This window comes from Orcinus orca, chromosome 19 (assembly GCF_937001465.1).
Source record: "Orcinus orca chromosome 19, mOrcOrc1.1, whole genome shotgun sequence".
Lineage (NCBI taxonomy): Eukaryota > Metazoa > Chordata > Mammalia > Artiodactyla > Delphinidae > Orcinus > Orcinus orca.
In genome coordinates, this window is record NC_064577.1 from 20,075,770 (window position 1) to 20,094,414 (window position 18,645).

The following is an 18,645-nucleotide window of genomic DNA, read 5'->3' on the forward strand; positions in this document are numbered from 1 at the left end:
CAGACGCCTCTGCTTGGGGTTGCTGTGAGGGCCACGGGCGACGTCTTACATGGTGCCCACCAACAGGCATCCAAGTGAGGTGTCAATGCTGTCCCGGGGAGGGCTTTCAACCGTTCTGGGGGACTGCCCCCCACCAGGGCCCAACCCACCTCTGAGAGGAGGAATGGCAGCCCCGGGGGCCCCCGGGCCAGCTGCACCCTGGGGATGGATGCCACTCCCGGGAGGGTCAGCCCATGTTCACGTTGGTCTAGCTGATGTGGCCATGTGTGCTGGGGGCTGGCGCGGGGGCACAGAGTGGAGGTGCCCACAGTTCCTTCTGTCTCCTCCGAGCAAAGCAGAGGTTTTCCTCTCCACTATCCAAAGGGGAGGTCCTACTGTGAATTTCTCAGTACAAACCCAAGACGTCCTGACAGCAGAGCACAAGTTCTTTTAATCACACGCTTGAAAAGTGCCACAAGTCACAACTCTGGAGCACAGGAGAGGCCCATGAGGAGCCCGTGTCCGCCGCAGCCTTCCGGGAGAGCCCGGCCGCCTGGTGTTTCTGAGCTTCGTGTCCCACAGTATTTGGTCGGAGCCTTAAAACCGGCCCACACACTACTCTGAAACGTCAAGAAAATAACTGATTCAGTTGATAACAGCCCCATGGTAGAGCTGGACTAACAGGTGACACCCACTTAAATTCAGAGCCTGCGCCTCTGGGCAAGGCCGCTGAAACCTGACACCCCCCTGCACGCCTGACATGGACAGAACCCCTGCTCAGACATCTTCAACCTACATTCCTGCCAACTGGCAGGCAGCTGTTAAGCCCCCGACTCGGTCAGCACAGGTTATGAGCCCGTTTGTCCCGCATCCTTCAGAGGCGAAGGAAAGAGATGCTCTTACCTCAGTCTGGTCACACTAACACAACGTCCGTCTAGGTGAAACAAAGGTGTTTATAAGCATCTATGAACCAGGCCTTGGCCGCACGACTGCCAGGTGAGTTCTCCCCACCCCGAGGGGCTCTGAGCGGAAAGCACATCATGGCCGCCTGTTTGCGCGCAGTGAGGCCAGAGGGGAAGCCGCGCTAAACCAGGAACAGGACTCTGAGAAGCTGGAAGGGGTCTGTTCACCTGGAGACCACGTGGCCTGAGGCGGTCTGGCCATTCTTGGGCATGAAGTGGCTAAACGAGCTGCCTGAAGGTGACAAGGGACAGAGGAGCAAGAGCCTCTGCCACCCACCCACACGTAGGAGGCAGAAACCTGGAGGCGGGGCTGCCGGCAGGGCCCTGGGTGGGCAGCCCACGGATGGTGACACCCACCCCTCAAACACAGAAGGAAACAAATATTCCAGAGCAAAAAGCCACCCTCAAGTCTTTAGGAACCGTGTCGTTCTCCCAAGGCCTTTTTCTATCCTAAACCCTCGCCATGTGAGTGCAGGCCTAACTGTCCAGTGGACTCCACGCACCCTGCTGCTCACTCAACACTGGCTACCTGGATACCCACCACCTGGGCCGGGAGCGGAGGGGAGGGGCAGAGGGCAGCCGCCTCCCTTCCCTGGGATCTGCCAGCCCAGCCTGAAGGCCGTGCCGCGGCCCCGCCCCTCCGGCCTCAGGAGCCCTCCTCCATCCGGCGGCACGCACACAGTCATTATGCATCTGGACCGTGGGGACAGTACACAAGGACGCCCAGGGAGGCCAGCACGCACACCGCTCCGCAGTCAGGGCCACGTTCAGCTAAGCAGGCAGTACCAGAGACCCCCTCCCCAGGGCTGGAAGACAGGAGGCCCGTGCCCGCCTCGTCCCGGAGGCCAGCTCATCTACTCCTTGGGGATCTCGAACATGCACAGGCTCTTGTACTTCTGCAGGAGCTCGTTCTTGGTCCGGACCTGCTCGCGGAGGCGGTGCAGCTGCTGCTGCTGCCGCTCGGGGCTCAGGTGGATGCCAGGCATGGCGCCGACCACCTTGCGCATCTCCTGGAACTTGGTCCTGAGGGCGTTCAGGTCCTGCTGGACATCAGGGCTGTCCTTGTCCATGCTGCGGAGGCAGAGGGCAGGTGTTAGCACCATCAGCCCAGACAGCTCCATCCTCGCATCCCCACGTCAGAACGCCTGTCGCCTGTGTCCCCGGCTGGGCTGGGCTGGGCTGGGCTGTGCGCCCGGGGGACGGGGCGGGTTCTTGCCTGTGCAGCCGTAGTGCAGGCGGCACCCCAGCCCCCAGCAGGTGCCCGCCGGACGCTGAGCCCTCCCGCAGAGCTGCTTCCCCAGCCCGGGCCATGGGCGCTGCACACACTGAGGCAACATTTGCTGAAAGAGTGGACGCCTGGCAAATAAGTTCCTAAGTGTCTGCTGAATGAATGAAAAACTCTTACCAATGTCATGTAACAAACGGCAAGTAACACTTGCTGAAATACCACATTTCTAATTTGAGACATTCCAGGCCAATCAGGAGACTATCAACGAGCAAAAGATAATTTTAGCTGATGTTCAGATGCTTGAACCTGTTTACATCCTAATTTCCACAGAGCTATTCATAACTTTTAAACTAGTTACAAGCTACTGGAAAATTTTCAGCAGGTACCCGTCCTCTCCCACCACACTCGTGTAAATTCCTCGCCTTCCGGTCACGCTCATTTTAAAGGCAGGATCGTACTCTTCACCTCACAGCTATTACTAGCTGCCCAGAGATCCATGCTCCCTGTCATGACTAAATTAAAAGCAAACAACAAGAACAAAAACCTTCACCTACGATCAAAGAAACGGCCTGTCAGTTGCTCCTATAAATTTTTTAAAAGTTAGTAGATGGATGGATGAGCTTTTGAAAACAAGGCAGTTGAGACTAGAATTTAAAAGCTGATTCACAGGCTGTTTTCAAAGTCACCCACTGAGTAGCGTGAGAGGGGAAAACTGTCAATGATCGTTTATTTTTTTTAATAAACGTTCATCCCTGACGGGAAATTTCAACCCAGATGGTGCCAGTTCATGTTTCTTATTAATCATTTCTCTGCTTACGCAGACAGAATATCCATCTTTCCTGGCGATCCGCCGGTTACAGCTCATTCCTGACCAATGAGATGCACCAGGCCTGCTCACTATTTATCAATAGCTTGAACTTGGAAGCAAGATTTGGAGAATCAATAGTTTATTCTAGGGAATGAATGGCCAACCAAACATTTCCTCTTGCCATCTGAGGCCCTCAATTTGCACACACCATCAGTGGTACACCTTACCCCAGCTTCGAGGGAGCACCTTATATTCTAATTCTTTTATGTCTCAGCTCAGATCTACAACCCTGGACAGACACCACTTGGGCTTCTGAAATCATTCCACTTGGATGGCATATGTGCTAACACATCGTTACGAATTTAAGTCCCAAGGGAGTTTTGAAATTAAAATATAGTTTTAAGAAAACTGATTTACATCACACAAGTCTCAAAGGACAAGGTAAAAACAAACAAAAATATATAAAATAAAAATTAGGTAAATAACAGGGTCCTACTGTATAATACAGAGAACTATATCCAGTATCCTATGATAAACCATAATGGAAAAGAATATTAAAAAATGTACATATATGTGTAACTGAATCACTGCTGTACAGCAGAAATCAACACAACATTGTAAATCAACTAGACTTCAATAAAAAAATGCAAAAAAAAAAAAAAAAGGGAGGGGAGGAAATTAGGAGCTATTTATAAAGCCCACCCGGAGGGAAGCTGAGCTGGGAGGCGGCTGCGCAAGCTTCTCGGGCTGCCTGAGGCGGAGGCAGCGGGACCCTGACTCCAGCCGAGAGAAGAGATGGCCTGGGTACCAGAGAGCAAGCGGGAGCTCCAGGGGGCCCGCCTCTGTGGCCAGTGCTGGTCGGCACCTGACTCAGAAGGAAACAAAGGAGACCAGGCTGGGTGGAGAAGCACAAAATCCACAAACCAGGGCCAGGTGAGGGCGCTCAGGACACCACCGCGTGGCTCGAGTGACGGGCCGCTTCCTGCCGGTCCTCTGGGCAGGCCCGGGTGATGCGTGGCGGCGCCCGGTGGGAGACACGGGCTCGGGCACGCCACACAGTTCTAGCGGGTAAGCCTAAGAACGATGCTTCACTTGCAGGTGCAAACTGGCGTCAGCTGGGCAGGTGTGTCCACTGGTGACTCAGAAGCAGAAGGAACCACCAGGTCACTGAAGTCACGTCCTCCCAAATCCGAGAGGCATTTCTTTGATCTCTTAGTGGCATCCGACTCGGGAAAGAAATGGGAAACTATTTCTTCCTCCTCAAAACCTCCGACCCCCTCGGCCCCATGTCCCCACACCCCCAATGTCCTCCTTGCCGACCGGCCCTGGGACCAGTCTTCTCCCCACACTAACGTCAGTGGCTGGCATCTTTCTAAAATGGTAGGGCCTTTAAGTTACGACAGTTACAGGGCTTGAGGGAAAAGAATGTTTAATGACAGACAACCAAGGCTTACAAAAGGGAAGTCCCTCTAATCCCTTGTCCCAGGTAAGCTCTGTTAACACGTGGTGCGTATTGTTTAATATCTCTTCAAGATAGTCAGTAGCACACAAACACACACATACTTTTCAGTTTGTTTTGACAAATGTGGCCACACTCCACACATGGTTCTGATTCTCGCTTTCTTCATGTAGAATGCACCTTGGGTGTCTGTCCATGCTAAGATGTACACGATTATACGGCTAGATGACTTGGCTGTTGATAGGTATGCGCGTGTTTGCAACTGATCGCCTGCAATCCAAACGGCGATGACATCCCACACCTATACCCCTGTGTGCCGTGTGCCCCACCGCCCCCCGCCAGCACAGCCACTCCACCTGCCACCCCCCTCAGGGCACCCCTGCACCTCTTCCCACTATTCCTGTGGACCCAGTCCTTTCCCCCTTCTAAAACCCTCTGTCCCATCTAGCTTTACAAAACCCAGGCCTGAGCTCAAAAACTTCAGATGGCTCCTCGGCTCCCAGGCAAGTTCACACTCTGTGTGTTTGTGTGCGTGTGTGTGTACGCACAACCTCAGGACCACCCACAAACAGTCTCCGACCTCCTGGGCTCCGTGCTCTCCTCCCAAGAGAGAATTCCTTCAAACAGCCTACCAACAATCCCTATCTGGGCACTTGGCCTTTTCACTCGGATTCAGCAAAGAAGAAGACAAGGAAGGGCAGAGCTGCTGCAGGTGAGTCGTGGGGTCACCTCCTGGCCATCAGGACCCAAGGCCAGGCCGCGGCTGGCGGGTTGCTGGGCGGACTGGAACCGGCACATGTGTGGGAAGAGGCCCTGCGGGCTTGGGGTCCTGCTGACCGGCCTCGATGACCCCTGGGCCAGCTCCAGCCTCGCGCCCCAAATGAAGGTGAAGGCCGACCCAGCGTGAGGCCCCCCAACCCTCCTCTGCCACGTCCAACACGCCCGGGGGGACCTGCAAAAGTTTAAGTACCCGTGGTGATGGGTAATTCCACTAAGTGAGACCAGCCTGACAACCACGACTCCCTCCCTACATTGGATTTATGCTCCAGCTCCACCAAACCAACCGCGGACCCCCCACGGGTCAGGGATGTTTCTCGGCAGCCTGTCCTACCCCACCCACCTCCCCTCCCTTTCATACTTCTAGACATGCAGCTGGCATCTCCCCCAACAAGCCTTCTGACCCTTCCAGGCTCCACGAGGCCTCCTCCCCCTCACTGCCCTGACCCTCAGTAGCCTAGCAGCTCAAACAAATGCCGAGACACAGTGTTTAAAATCAGATCCCAGCCTTTCCTCAGGCTCACAGCACCTCCCTTCTCTCTGTGCGCATTGGATTTCCACTCTGCTGCTCAGTCCCGTCCTTTTTACTTGGGGTTTTCTTTCTTTCTTTTTTTTTTTTTTTGCGGTACGCGGGCCTCTCACTGTTGTGGCCTCTCCCGTTGCGGAGCACAGGTTCCGGACGCGCAGGCTCAGCGGCCACGGCTCACGGGACCAGCCGCTCCGCGGCATGTGGGATCTTCCCGGACCGGGGCACGAACCCGTGTCCCCTGCATCGGCAGGCAGACTCTCCACCACTGCGCCACCAGGGAAGCCCCTACTTGGGGTTTTCTTCTCATGCTTAGTGGCTTTGGCTGTCCAACCACATATTTAAGATTTAAGAGTAAACACTATTTGGGTTACATGTATAATACACTGCTTCCACCATGCTGAGTGAAGGAAGAAAAAGATGTAACCTTACAATAAGGAAAATGCTGATTATTACAATTTGGATCAGATGGGGAGGGGGAAGCTGAAGGCAACAGAAAATATAACTGTTTTATATCCCTTAGTAAAAAAATGGGGTATAAATAAATACTGAAGAATACTAAAAACCCAAACAGTGAAACACTAAAAGGCTGAGTGGAAACTCTTGAGTATGAGTGAAGATCTACTTTCTTACAATGAACTAAGTTCAATGTCTCTGGGGTTGTGTGTCGGGATCGGACACCCGGGAGAGTCTGTTTTCTTTGGCTGCCAGTCTAGAAGCCGGGGGTGGGGGTGGGGGTGGTGAAGGCGGGGGCTGGGTCTCAACACCCAGTCTGTGGACTTGCTCTCAGCCCTCTCCTCAGGACGGCTCCCTTCCCTCAGGTCCTGCAGTGCGCCTGGTGTCCCCCAGTCCAGACACTCTCCAGCTGACTCTTTCCTAAAAACAACCTTGGGAAAGTGTGCGCCTTTACTTGTCTGCTGAGGTGGAAGGGTCGTCACTGTGTGCTTGCATCGGGGAGCGGACTGAGGGGGTCCATGTCCAAACGGCCTTTCAGGTAATCCTCCTGCTCTAAGTCCCCCTTCACCAGGGGTCCCTGGCAGTGCCATCTCCTGGGATTTGGAGGGGGCCACGGCCAAAGGCAGCTGCTCCGGGCTGCTCCTGGCACTGGGAGGTGGACTGGCCCTTGGCCATCGCTTTGTGGCAATCATCTCCTCTCCCGTCCTCTTTGGTTTTATGCTTTAAAACCAGTCTTCACTGTGCTTTCAGAGGGAACATACACATGTGGCCAACCCGCCACCTTTCACAGGAGGATGCTCTTGAGACTCCTCACAACAACCTTATGACTTAAGTATCACTAGTCCCCGTTCACAAGAGAAAAAGAGGCTCAGAGCAGCTGCTTCACCAAGGTCAGTACATCATAAAGCTATCATTTGAACCCACCATTTGAAGTTCATTATTATTATTATTCACATATTAGAGATAAAAAAATTAAGGTCTAGAAAGGCTACGTATTTACTAAGATTACAAGGCAAGCAAGCGTCAGCGGGCAGACCCGAATTCAAGGCTATCTGACTTCAAAGCCCATGTTCTCTCTCGTGTACGTTACTTCTCGATCTCTGAGTCCAGCCCAACCCAACTGCTCTATCAGCGTGCAAGAATATACACCATGTATTTTCATTTTTCCATATTTTCCCTAAAACCAGAATAAGTATATTTGGGTTGATCTGGATAACGCTTTTATAATCAAGCACTGCCCTGGGATTGCAGGGTCTGCATTTGCGTTTGTGTTTGCTATATCACTGCAGCCTAGAAGTGCTACTTGATGATCACAGGCTCATGAGGACAGACCGGTCTGCCTTACTCGATAAACAGTATGTTCGCACCAAGTGAAGCCAGATGAAGTCAAGGTCTACTGTGAGAACAAATGCTTTGCAGCTGTTTAAAAAGCGGTGGAGGGACTTCCCTGATGACGCAGTGGTTAATAATCCGCCTGCCAATGCAGGGAACACGGGTTCAATCCCTGGTCCAGGAAGATCCCACATGCCGCGGAGCAACTAGGCCCATGCGCCACAACTACTGAGCCCGCGTGCCACAACTACTGAAGCCTGCGTGCCTAGAAGCCCGTGCTCTGCAACGAGAAGCCACTGCAATAAGAAGCCTACGCACCACAACGAAGAGTGGCCCCCGCTCACAGCAACTAGAGAAAGCCCGCGTGCAGCAACGAAGACCCAACCCAACCAAAAAATAAAAAAAGCAAAACCCAGCTGGGGGCTTCCCTGGTGGCGCAGTGGTTGAGAGTCCGCCTGTCGATGCAGGGGACGCGGGTTCGTGCCCCGGTCCGGGAAGATCCCACGTGCCTCGAAGCGGCTGGGCCCGTGAGCCATGGCCACTGAGCCTGCGCGTCTGGAGCCTGTGCTCCACAACGGGAGAGGCCACAACAGTGAGAGGCCCGCGTACCAAAACAAACAAACAAACAAACAAACAAGCTGGGCCAGTAACAATATTTTCATGTTGTGAGTAGCAATTCCATTTCAGCAAAACATCCAGGACCACAACTGATGTTCACCTGAATGTTACTGTAAAAGTAACTTTGTTGTAATTTACTTTGTTTTGGTTTTTAATGGCTGAATAAAAATTTTAAGCCCAGGGGTTTACACTTTATCATAAATAACGGTAAAAAAATAATTTGGGCAAATGTGGGGATTGCGAAGATTTTGTGTGTGTGTTTGTGTGTGTGTGTGTGTTTCTTCTAAGGGTCAGTTTGAAAAGTTAGGTAACCTGAAGACTGGCCAAAAGGAGACAATCACCCCGTGACACCATGTTAGGGCACCGTAAGCGCAGGCAGACGGCCAGCACCCGTTTCCTGTAATGTTCCCATCATCACCCCTATAATCTCTTTGCATTATGGGTTATTCTCTCTCACGACGTCTTCCCTTCTAACTGGTTACCAACGTGGGGGTGAAAAGTCTGCCCTTTCACCTGTACACCCCACAGCACTTAGCAGTGTGCCACACACGTAATATGATACACATCTGTTGGATCTGTTGGGAAAGACGCCGAAGTGAGTACTATACCCCTAATGACAGGTGAGAAAACAGGCTCAGAGAAGCCTGATTGGCTTCAGGCCACCAGGCTGCACACGAGTGGTCTGACCGTAGCGGGGCCTGCCAGCACGGGGCCTGGCAACTCCCAGGGCCAGAGTCTGCTGAACTCTTGGGACGACTGGGGGTGGTCTCGGCGAGGCCGCTCCCCTCCGGGTCGGCCTCCTCCTTTGTACCGCGGGGCGCCCCCGGAGCTCGGAAACGTGACTGGCAGCGGGGGTCTTGCGGGCTGACCCCCCTCGAGCCTTACCATTTGATGATGTTGTGAACCAGTGGGAGGAAGGAGCAGTTCTCCTCCGCCTTCACGCCGGCCGGTGACGGAGGCCTCGGCGGCGGTTGCGGCTGCGGCGCGGAGACCGGCGGCGGCGGCTGCGGAGGCGGCAGCGGCTTCGTCTCGGGCAGCGGCGGCTCTGCGGGTGGCTGCAGCGCATCCTCGGCCTGCCGGCCGACAGACACCCCCACAGAAGCCATGGCGCCCGGGACCCACGGAGCCGGTTAACGGGGCCGGCGGCCGAGCGCGCCGGAAGTGTCTCGGACTCTGTACGTCACCACTGTGCGCCGCGGGGGCGGGACCTGGAGGGAGGCTGTGAGATCGCGCGCCAGGGCGCGGGGCGGGGACCAGGGCGTGGGGCGGGGCCAGGGCGCGGGGCGGGGCCAGGGCGGTCGTTACTAGGCAACAGGCGGCTGGAGGGTCCGGGTTGGCCTGGATTTGGCTGTGCCTGAGACAGCTAAAATTTTCAATAGTCAGAAATAGGCGTACTTCAGGAATAACATCTTATTTCTATTCACGTTACAAAGAGGGTCCAAAAGCAACCAGTACAAGAAGACTTGAGATAAATAAGGCCTCGCGAAGAGGGGACAGCACCTGCCGGGCACCTGCAGGTGTCAGACCCTGGGCCCGCGAGCGTGGAGAATCCGAGGGGAAGGGCCCAGGGTTCCCACCTGCGCAGAAGCCTACAGGGGAGAGGCCCTGAGCCCGCCCTAAGGACGCAGAAACAAAGAAATTGCGAGGGCCTAATAACTGAACACTTAATTATTATCATAATTATATTATCACTTATCTTCTGGATGACACACGCTGTGCTAACTGTGGGGGTGGGGGTGGGAGGCTGTCTCAACTTCAACACGAGTGGGGATTGCCGAAGGGTATTAGTGCCAGGAATAAACATCGTATCCGAGGGGGAAGTCAACGTCAGGTATTCTCCGTACCTGTGGGCCAACACCTTAAGCCCCTGGGTGTCAGTGTGCTCACCTCTAAAATCTTCTTGAGTTCAGGGTCATGACAGAGCTAAACTACTCTCCAACTTCAGACACGTGGCTGATCTCTGAAGGTGTCCTTGGCATGAGCTCTCACTCCCTGCTGTCTTAGGCCAAAGTGGGGACTTCTCCTGGGTTTGTGGTTACGGTGCCCAAAACGAGTCCTCCCGAGCCATGATGTGGGGCTGTGTGATACGTTTCTGGACAATGGCGACATGCATCCTAAGCTTGGCTAGGAAAGCCCTGCCCTTCCTCAGCGGCTTTGGAGAGGCAAGGGGTCCACAGTCATTGGCAAGAGCACTTAAGAGCAAGGTGGCTGGTCCCAGGGAAAGCCTCAACAGTGATATTTTCAGATGCATCTGGAGGCGTCTGTGGAGGCAGGTCCTAGGGGAGGAAGAGTGTTGAAGGAAGTGGGGAGGTCGGAGGGTGTGCTGAGGGGCGCTTTGGTAGCGGGCCTCCGCACAGCTTTCTTGTAAGAACTGCCCAGGGCACCCCACAGGGCGAGCACAGGGAGGGGGTGGCCTGCTAACCATGGGCCTCTCCCCCAGGGGGAAAGTTCAGGGGTCCTGGTGGAGAACAAGGAGGAAGGTCCTGCTGGGACAGGACTAGATGGGCTTGAAGAGACTGCACCCCATTGGAGTCATCTGGGGAGATAATGACGGTATAATAATAGTAATTACCACAGCTACTGTGGATCAAAAGTAGGTACAAGGAACAGAGCGCAGTCATCTCATTTAATCCACAAAAAACCTCTAGAAGGTAGATGTTAGTATCACCATTTTATAGATGGTAGATTCTGGCCCCAGGGTCACACACCTGCCTGATACAAAGCCCATGGTCTTAACCAACACAGAGGACACCTCAGGTCCCTACCAGTTCTGTGACTGTATGATTCAAAATGTTAAAGTGAGGTTTTTATTCAGAATCAGAAAAAGAATCCAAAGTTCATCCACAATCTCCCCATTGAAATCACATGTCATCTTTCCCTCCCAGTGTGTTTACAACTTCATTACAAGCCCCGACTTCATCGTTGGCAGAATAATGAGGACATCTCTTAAAAAAAAAAAAAAACACTTCAGATATAAATAGATATGGCTAAAGAAAATAAATTGAAAATGTAGGAAGCAGGAATGGGTAGAGTGCATTGACAGTTTGCCCTAAAAATAGTTAATATAATTAGTGGTAAAGGGTAAAGTTGACCTCATAACATTGGCAAGAAAAATGTTGGATGTCAGAAAAGTACTGCCTGTGCTGGTTTCAATAAGGCTGAAATTACCACAGATGTGTGTCATCTCAGAACTGCTCTGTTAAAAGTTAAAAAAAAAAAAAAAAAAAAAGAAGCCCCACTGACACATAAGGACTGTGTGGTGTTGATGTCCCTGAGTAAAGCTGTCTGCTCGTTGAGTTCACGGCTCTCTCTGCTTCTCATGGGCCCCTGCAGACCAGCTGGTGGCCAGGCCAGGCCCCACTCAGCCTGTTTGAAGCTGTGTGACTCTGAACTCTGCACAACCTCCTTCATGCAGGCATACAACCTCCCAGGAAGACTGAACAGGTTATTACACATAAATCACCTTGAAAAGTCCCCAGGAACAGTAACAATCACTTCTTACTTTTCAGACTTAGGGCTTTCTCCTTCACCAATTGACAAAACCCAGACTTAGGGCACTTAAGAGGAACGAGCTGGATCAATGCCCTCCAACAGAAATAGACGCAAAGCCACTTGGGTCGTTTTCAGTTTTCTAGTAGCCACACAAAAAATATCAAAAGAAACAGGTGGAATTAATTTCAGTAACATATTTTACTTAACTCATGTGTCCAAAATATTACCGTTTCCACATGTAATCAATACTAAAAATGATTAAAGAGGTGCTTTACTGTTTTTTATACTGTCTTTGAAATCTACTCTGTATTTTACACGCATAGCACATCTCAGCTGGAATTGCCACGTTTCAATTGCTCAGGAGCCAGACGTGGCCAGCGCCCGGACCTGGACAGATCGCAATCCAAAGGAACTAGGGTATATTGCTACTTATATAAATATTTGCAACATGAAAAATAACACTATGTATCGTCCACAGATATAAGACATACATGTAAAAGTGTTTTAAAAGGAACTGAACGGTGCACCTCATACTCACGGAAAAGGGGAAGGTGATATAACCAGCACTGCAGCTTTCTGTGTGGTGTTGTATTTCTTTTATAGATTATAAGGAAAACTGTGAACGATTGCCAAGTGTGGGAGGGGTACCTTAGAACCCAGGCTCTGCTCTTTCTGGCTGTGTGACCTCGGATAAGCCATTTATCCTTCCCGTGCCTCAGTTTCCTTATCTGCAAAACGGAATCATAACAGCACCTAACAGGACTACTATAAGGGTTACAGGAGTTACCATGTGGAGAGGGCTTCAAACAGTGCCTGACACTAGGAAGCAACCATTGAAGCTTTAGCTACTACTGCTACTGTTCTATTAAATTTCTCAAAAGAACAAAACCTCACGAGTACTCCTTCTGAAACAAACTGTTACTACAAGAACACACTTAAGAACCAGGCTGCATCGAAGCCTCGAACTTTCTGATTCTCTAAGTGGCCCTACGCCACAAATAGCTATGAATGTGCTCGTGATACATTTCTGCTACCTGAAGTCCCAAAATAGTCATTTCTCTATCAGACAAACATCGCGGGGACTGTTAGACTGATCGTGTCGTTGAATGATCCGGGCTTTTTCTTCAAAGCTATATTCTTACATCTGATTCATCCTTTCCTTTCATTAACTGGAGCCTCAGGCGGGTAGGAAAAGCTACATGATACTTTGACTTTTGTGAGTTTAAAAGAAAACAGGCAGCAAACATGGTTCAGGCCAGCATAGTGCGACGTGTACCAGGAATCAGCTCGTCCGAGCCATGATTCACGGCTCAGACCTCAGGACGAAAGCTTTTCCTCTGATCCTCCCTGCGGATGGCCTTTCTCCTCTCGGAACTGGATTTGATTTTCTTTCTTTTAAAGTCTTTATTGAATTTGTTACAATATTGCTTCTGTTTTATGTTTTGGTTTTTGGGCTGCGAGGCATGTGGGATCTTAGCTCCCTGTCCAGGGATGGAACCGGCACCCCTGCACTGGAAGGTGAAATCTTAACCACTGGACCGCCAAGGAAGTCCCTGACTTTCTCCTTTTTATTCCTTTCAACCTTCCTCTCTTACTCTAAAATACTCCAGAATGACCAATTTCTCCTCTCACTTATGTTAGTGTTTCATTTCTCAGAAGCACTCCTTTGGGGGCCTTTCAGCTCACGAATTTGACTAAGTTTCTTTCAGACTCAGAATTTTCTCCATAAAACCTTTCCTTTAGTCCTTATTCCTACTTCTTCTTATCTTTGACCAGACCTCCATCTGCTTTGGATATAATAAAAATGAGAGGCAGGGCTTCCCTTGTGGCTCAGTGGTTGGGAGTCCGCCTGCCGATGCAGGGGACACGGGTTCGTGCCCCGGTCCGGGAAGATCCCACATGCCGCGGAGCGGCTGGGCCCGTGAGCCATGGCCACTGAGCCTGCGCGTCCGGAGCCTGTGCTCTGCAGCGGGAGAGGCCACAGCAGTGAGAGGCCCGCGTACCGCAAAAAAAAAAAAAAAAAAAAAAAAAAAATGAGAGGCAATCCATTCCAGAAACCTGTTTTTGTCTAAAATGGTTCGTTACTGTCCCGATGCCCTACACCATCTGACCTCCTTATTCAGTCATTTTCACTCACATGATTTATGAGCCAAGTTTTTTTCTGTCTCCTCAACAGCCTCAGTCTTAACCTGTCCTGTTAACCCTTTTCGTCACTTTCATTCCTCCCTTTTTTCTGGAAGTTACCTTGTTTCCCTTATTGGATTTATTGTAAGTCTTTTGACTCTCGATTGCTAACTCCAGTTGCAAAATTATAGTTAAAAATTATTACGCACCTGGTGTGCGGGAGAGCACCGCGCATCTGCTGCCTGTGAGCGGCGTGTGGCTGGTCCTTCTGCCCCGGTCCCGTGGCTGGGTTTTCCAACCCCTTTGTATGGGAGGAGTTAGCCTGTAACCGCAGACATTCAGAATGTCCCCAAACTTCAGAGGCCAACAGGTCCCAAGCTGAATCCTGGAAGCAGCATCGAGAGAGGGACCAGCGGCCTCTGTCCCACTGTCCGTCCTCTCCTTACCACGTCTTTGAGAATGTGGTCTGGTGAGCGCTGCACATTTCCTGCCGATCTTCGGCTCAGCCACACGGTGTGACCCTAAGAGCCATCAGAAGATCCCCCTGCCCGTCCAAATGCTCTGTGCCAGGACCTGCCAGGGGAGAAGGAAGGCCCCGGGCCCGGCCACAGAGGAAAGGACTGGGGGTCCCGGCTTGTCCCCAAGATGCCCTGGTCTTCCAGACGAGGAAGCAGGGGCCTGGGGAGGCTGAAGGAGTCGCCTGTTGGTCGAGGAACTGGGGTCGGCAGGCGATGCTGACACGAGGAAGAAATCAGGAAGCGGAAGGGACAGATAGCTCAGGGATAACGGGGTTTCCGGCCTACGCATGCTTCCTCCCCAGAATGTTTACTGGATTTAAATCCGCAGGAAGTGTTGTCGCAAGAATCCAGGGCTGGTGGTGAGGAGAGGGTTGAGTGCAGCCCCAGAGCAGAAGGGGAGGGGGTGTCACACCTCTGGGAGCATCCCTGGTTTGCGTGAGTCGTGATTTTTCAGGTGGCCTTAGTGACAGTTGACAAGGGGGGTGGCTTCTGTCACGGCCTGACCAAGGGCCGCTGTGGCTGCAGGGAGAGAAGACAGCGTGGAAGACTGTCCCCGACCAGGGGTACCCAGGAGCTCCCTGTCCATTTCTGAAAAGTCCTTGGCAGCCAGGCTTACGGAAAAGCCAGCCGCGGACTGACGGCTCCCGGGGACAGCACTGCCCTCCAGCCCCGCCCCGGACTGCCAGCTGGTGTCCTGGGTGAGAGCTGGGTGTTCTTGTAGTGAGACTCAGTGGGGAAGGAACAAAGGTGCAACGTTAACCTGAAGCAGTGACAGGAACCCCTCGTCATGTGACCTCAGGCTGTAGGGGGGCCCCCTGAGGGACAGGCTTGAGGAAGAGGCTCCAACCCCACATCTGCCACGTACCAGCTCCGAGACCTCGGACGAGTGATTCCCCCACCTGTATCCAGGCATCTCAGTAGTACCCACCCTTGCCCACCTGGGCATCCGGGGGTAAGAGACCATCCCATCCAGGGTCAGGCACAGCACCCGGGTCTCGGGGTCCCAGGGAACGGAGTTAAAGGACGATTCCTGCCCGTCCCTGCAGGTGGTTTCCTGTTCTTTCTTCTTCTGTCTGCAGTTACACATCTTGGGAGCCACCCACACACAGTGCCCAGTTAGCCAGCAGCGCAGGAAAAGCAAGTCAGACATCAGAGCAAAGAGAATCGCGCTACTGCGTCTTCCCTCCTGTGCATTCGGCGTTTCAGCTCTTGTTTTGGTGTTACGTGCAGCCAGGCTCACGATCTCGTCATCGCGTGATGCTGCTCTGGGGACGGGAGTTTAGGGGTCAGCACTGACGGAGCCCGGCCCCAGGCACACGAGGAGCGAGGGTAGTGAGGACGAGGGTTTGACTCCGGAAGCGAGTCGTCTTGCAGGTGTGGGGGGGAGTGAGAACATTACCCGAGGGACAAGGCTGGCGTTGGCCGAGAATTGATTTCCCCAGAGGAGATACTTGCTGACCCCCTGTACACGCATTTTACAGGCAGATCCACTGCATCTGGTCTGAATGACGTGGGTCCTGCTAGGGGCGGTGGGAGGGGGTGGGAGGATACACTGTCTTCAAATGGCCTTGGCAGGAAGATGGGAGAGAAGTGGCGAGGCTGACGTCCACGCGCCCAGTTCCTGGAGATCTTGGTCGGGGTGGGCGTGGGCGGGTGAGCACGTGGGGGAGGGAGACTGAAACCATCTATTGTGCAATGTGGACATTTCTTGCAAGACAATTTTTGGGCTCAAACATCATCCATTGCCTACATGTGCTCTCCTGGCCTCCACTCCAGCCCTGGGGGTGAAGGGACTGAGCTGAACGAGTCCCCATCCTCTCATTCCCCTTGGCTTGTGACTGGTCTAGAGGCAGCCGTGAGACTGTGCAGCCATTGATATATCAGCAGAAGTCTGTTGGTGGAGCTTCCAGGAAAACTTGCATTCTTCTGTGAAAAAGGGATAAATAAATGTGGCCGGGGCTGCTAGTTCCTCCCTTCTTTCTTCTTGGGATGTAGATGTAATGCCTGGAGATGCATAGCCATGTTGAGGTCATGAGGCTACAATGTGCAAAAGTGGCAGATATCGAGCTCCGGTCTCTGACAGCATCGTTGCACAGCTGCACAGGCCAACCTCCAGGCTTATTAGGTGGGAAAAAGAGGCCATCTCTTACTAGCCCCTAATTCCATCCTAAATAACAATTTGCTTAAGGATTTTTTAAATTCTAAAAATAATATTATTTTAAAGTCTATTAACAAAAAAATATTGAGTGAAGGAGTTTTGGGAAAGTGCAAAAAAAAAAAAAACACAGAAGAAAATAAAAACTTTCTTCAAACACCTACACATCCATGTTTAACATCTTGTTGTCTGTCTTCTCCTACATTTTAAATGTATATGTGTTTTTAAAACAAATTTGGGATCATGTTTGTTTTTTTTAAGGATCTATTTATTTATTTTATTTACTTTTGGCTGCATCAGGTCTTAGTTGCGACATGTGGGATTTTCATTGAGGCATGCGGGATCTTTCGTTGTGGCGTGCAGGTTTTCTCTTCTCTAGTTGTGGCACGCAGGCTGGGCGGGTGGGCTCTGGAGTTGTGGTGTGTGGGCTCCTGGGTGCGTGGGCTCTGTAGTTTGTGGCACGCAGGCACTCTAGTTGAGGCGCATGGGCTCAGTAGTTGTGGCACGTGGACTTTAGTTGCCCCGCAGCATGTGGGATCTCAGTTCCCTGACCAGGAATCGAACCCGCATCCCCTGTATTGCAAGGCGGACTCTTTACCACTGGACCACCAGGGAAGTCCCGATCACGTTGTTTTGTAAACTGGTTTTTTCCTCTTAACAACTTGCCGTGAATGGCTTCCCATATAAGCTAATATTCACTTACAACATGATTTTCAATAAAAGGATGCATGCAAAAAACAAACAAACAAATAAACAAAACCACCCTAAACTAAACCAAAGAGAAAAAACAGCAAATTCCTGCAAAAGGCCAATAATAGCCAAGATTCTTTGAGGGACCAGGCACCCTGAGAAGCCTGCAGGATTTTGGGAATTACAGTGATGGCCGGGAACCTCTGGGGACCATTTTTACTGAAATGAAGCAATTTTCACTTCCTCTGGGATTCCTGTTTCTTAAGCTGTCTTGGAATCTCATTTCAGCCTCTTAAACAATTTAAAAAGGAAAATGGTTTATTATTGGTTCCCTGCCACCTCTTTCTGCCAAAGCGCCAAGACACTAGATCTTAAAAGTGACATATATCTGTACACACACCCACAGGTACAATGGGCTGTGCGCCCGGGTCTCCATCAGAACCATTCTGCTCGACACTTGAGAGCCAGCGCCCAGCAAGTGTGCTCTTTGACGGTGGCCTCTGCCTGGTGGCTGGTGTTTCGACTGAGTTCTGAGCAGACCTGTCCTTGTTTTCATGCTCTTTCTTCCACGATTGCTTCATCAAAGTCTAAACAACCAGTAGGTAATGTAGCATTACCTTAAAAAGTCACTGGAGAGTGATGCAGGCCCCCCTCTGCCCCCTGCCTGGCTACAACTACACCTGTGATGTCTTCACCTCAATAGGCACCCACGCAAAGCCCCAGGTTTCAAGCAACACACGGCCTCCCTCCGTGGGCTCAGCGAGACCTGGAAGGGCTTTGAAGGGCATCGTGTCACGCCTTCATCCGATTTACAAAACAGAAATGTAAACTCAGCTCTACCAGGTGAGTTTATAATCTAAACACACACCCACACGAGAAAGAGAAGATTAGAAATTACGCTCAAGAGCAGGGGTTTTTTTCTTTCTGGAATTAGAAAACAAGTCATTGGGATTCCCGAATAGGCAACCAAGAGGTCAATTACCAGGGTAACCAGATAAAACTCTTCAGTTTTGAAATGTGAGAATGTTGTCCAGCAGGCAGACAGAGTTCAGGTGAGCAGTGAGCAGACTGGCACATCATTCAACGTGCTGTGATGAGCAGTTCCTGGGTGTCCAGGTGCTGGGACGCGGCGGAAAACACAACAAAGTCCCTGCGCTCCTGGAGCTCGGATGCCAGGCCAAAGCCACAGTCTACTTGGCTCCCACGATTAAAATCTATATGATTTTTTTTTTTTGCTGTACATGGGCCTCTCACTGCTGTGACCTCTCCCGTTGCGGAGCACAGGCTCCGGACGCGCAGGCTCAGCGGCCATGGCTGACGGGCCCAGCCGCTCCGTGGCATGTGGGATCTTCCCGGACCAGGGCACGAACCCATGTCCTCTGCATCGGCAGGCGGACTCTCAACCACCGCGCCACCAGGGAAGCCCTATATGATGTATTTTTAACTTTGAAGTATCACATACATCCAGAAAGGTGCATGAGACGTGCAGTGTACAGCCTGGCCGACGTACATAAAGCAGAC

The 18,645-nt window shown here is 51.8% G+C and overlaps 1 protein-coding gene across 2 annotated transcripts; it reads right to left on the minus strand.

Moving 5' to 3' along the window:
- Positions 1–412: 412 nt before the first annotated feature.
- MED9 (mediator complex subunit 9) lies at positions 413–9,334 on the minus strand. 2 transcript variants are annotated; one of them, XM_004266770.4, is made up of 2 exons: positions 9,031–9,331; positions 413–2,012 (listed from the first exon to the last, which is right to left on the minus strand). In XM_004266770.4, the coding sequence occupies exons 1-2, from the start codon at positions 9,249–9,251 to the stop codon at positions 1,796–1,798; spliced, it is 438 nt and encodes a 145-aa protein (XP_004266818.1). In that variant the 5' UTR covers positions 9,252–9,331; the 3' UTR covers positions 413–1,795. The 2 variants fall into 2 exon arrangements, with proteins under 2 accessions (XP_004266818.1, XP_033278571.1); XM_033422680.2 differs by lacking the exon at positions 413–2,012 and adding an exon at positions 4,770–5,388 and having other exon boundaries at positions 9,031–9,334.
- Positions 9,335–18,645: the final 9,311 nt, after the last annotated feature.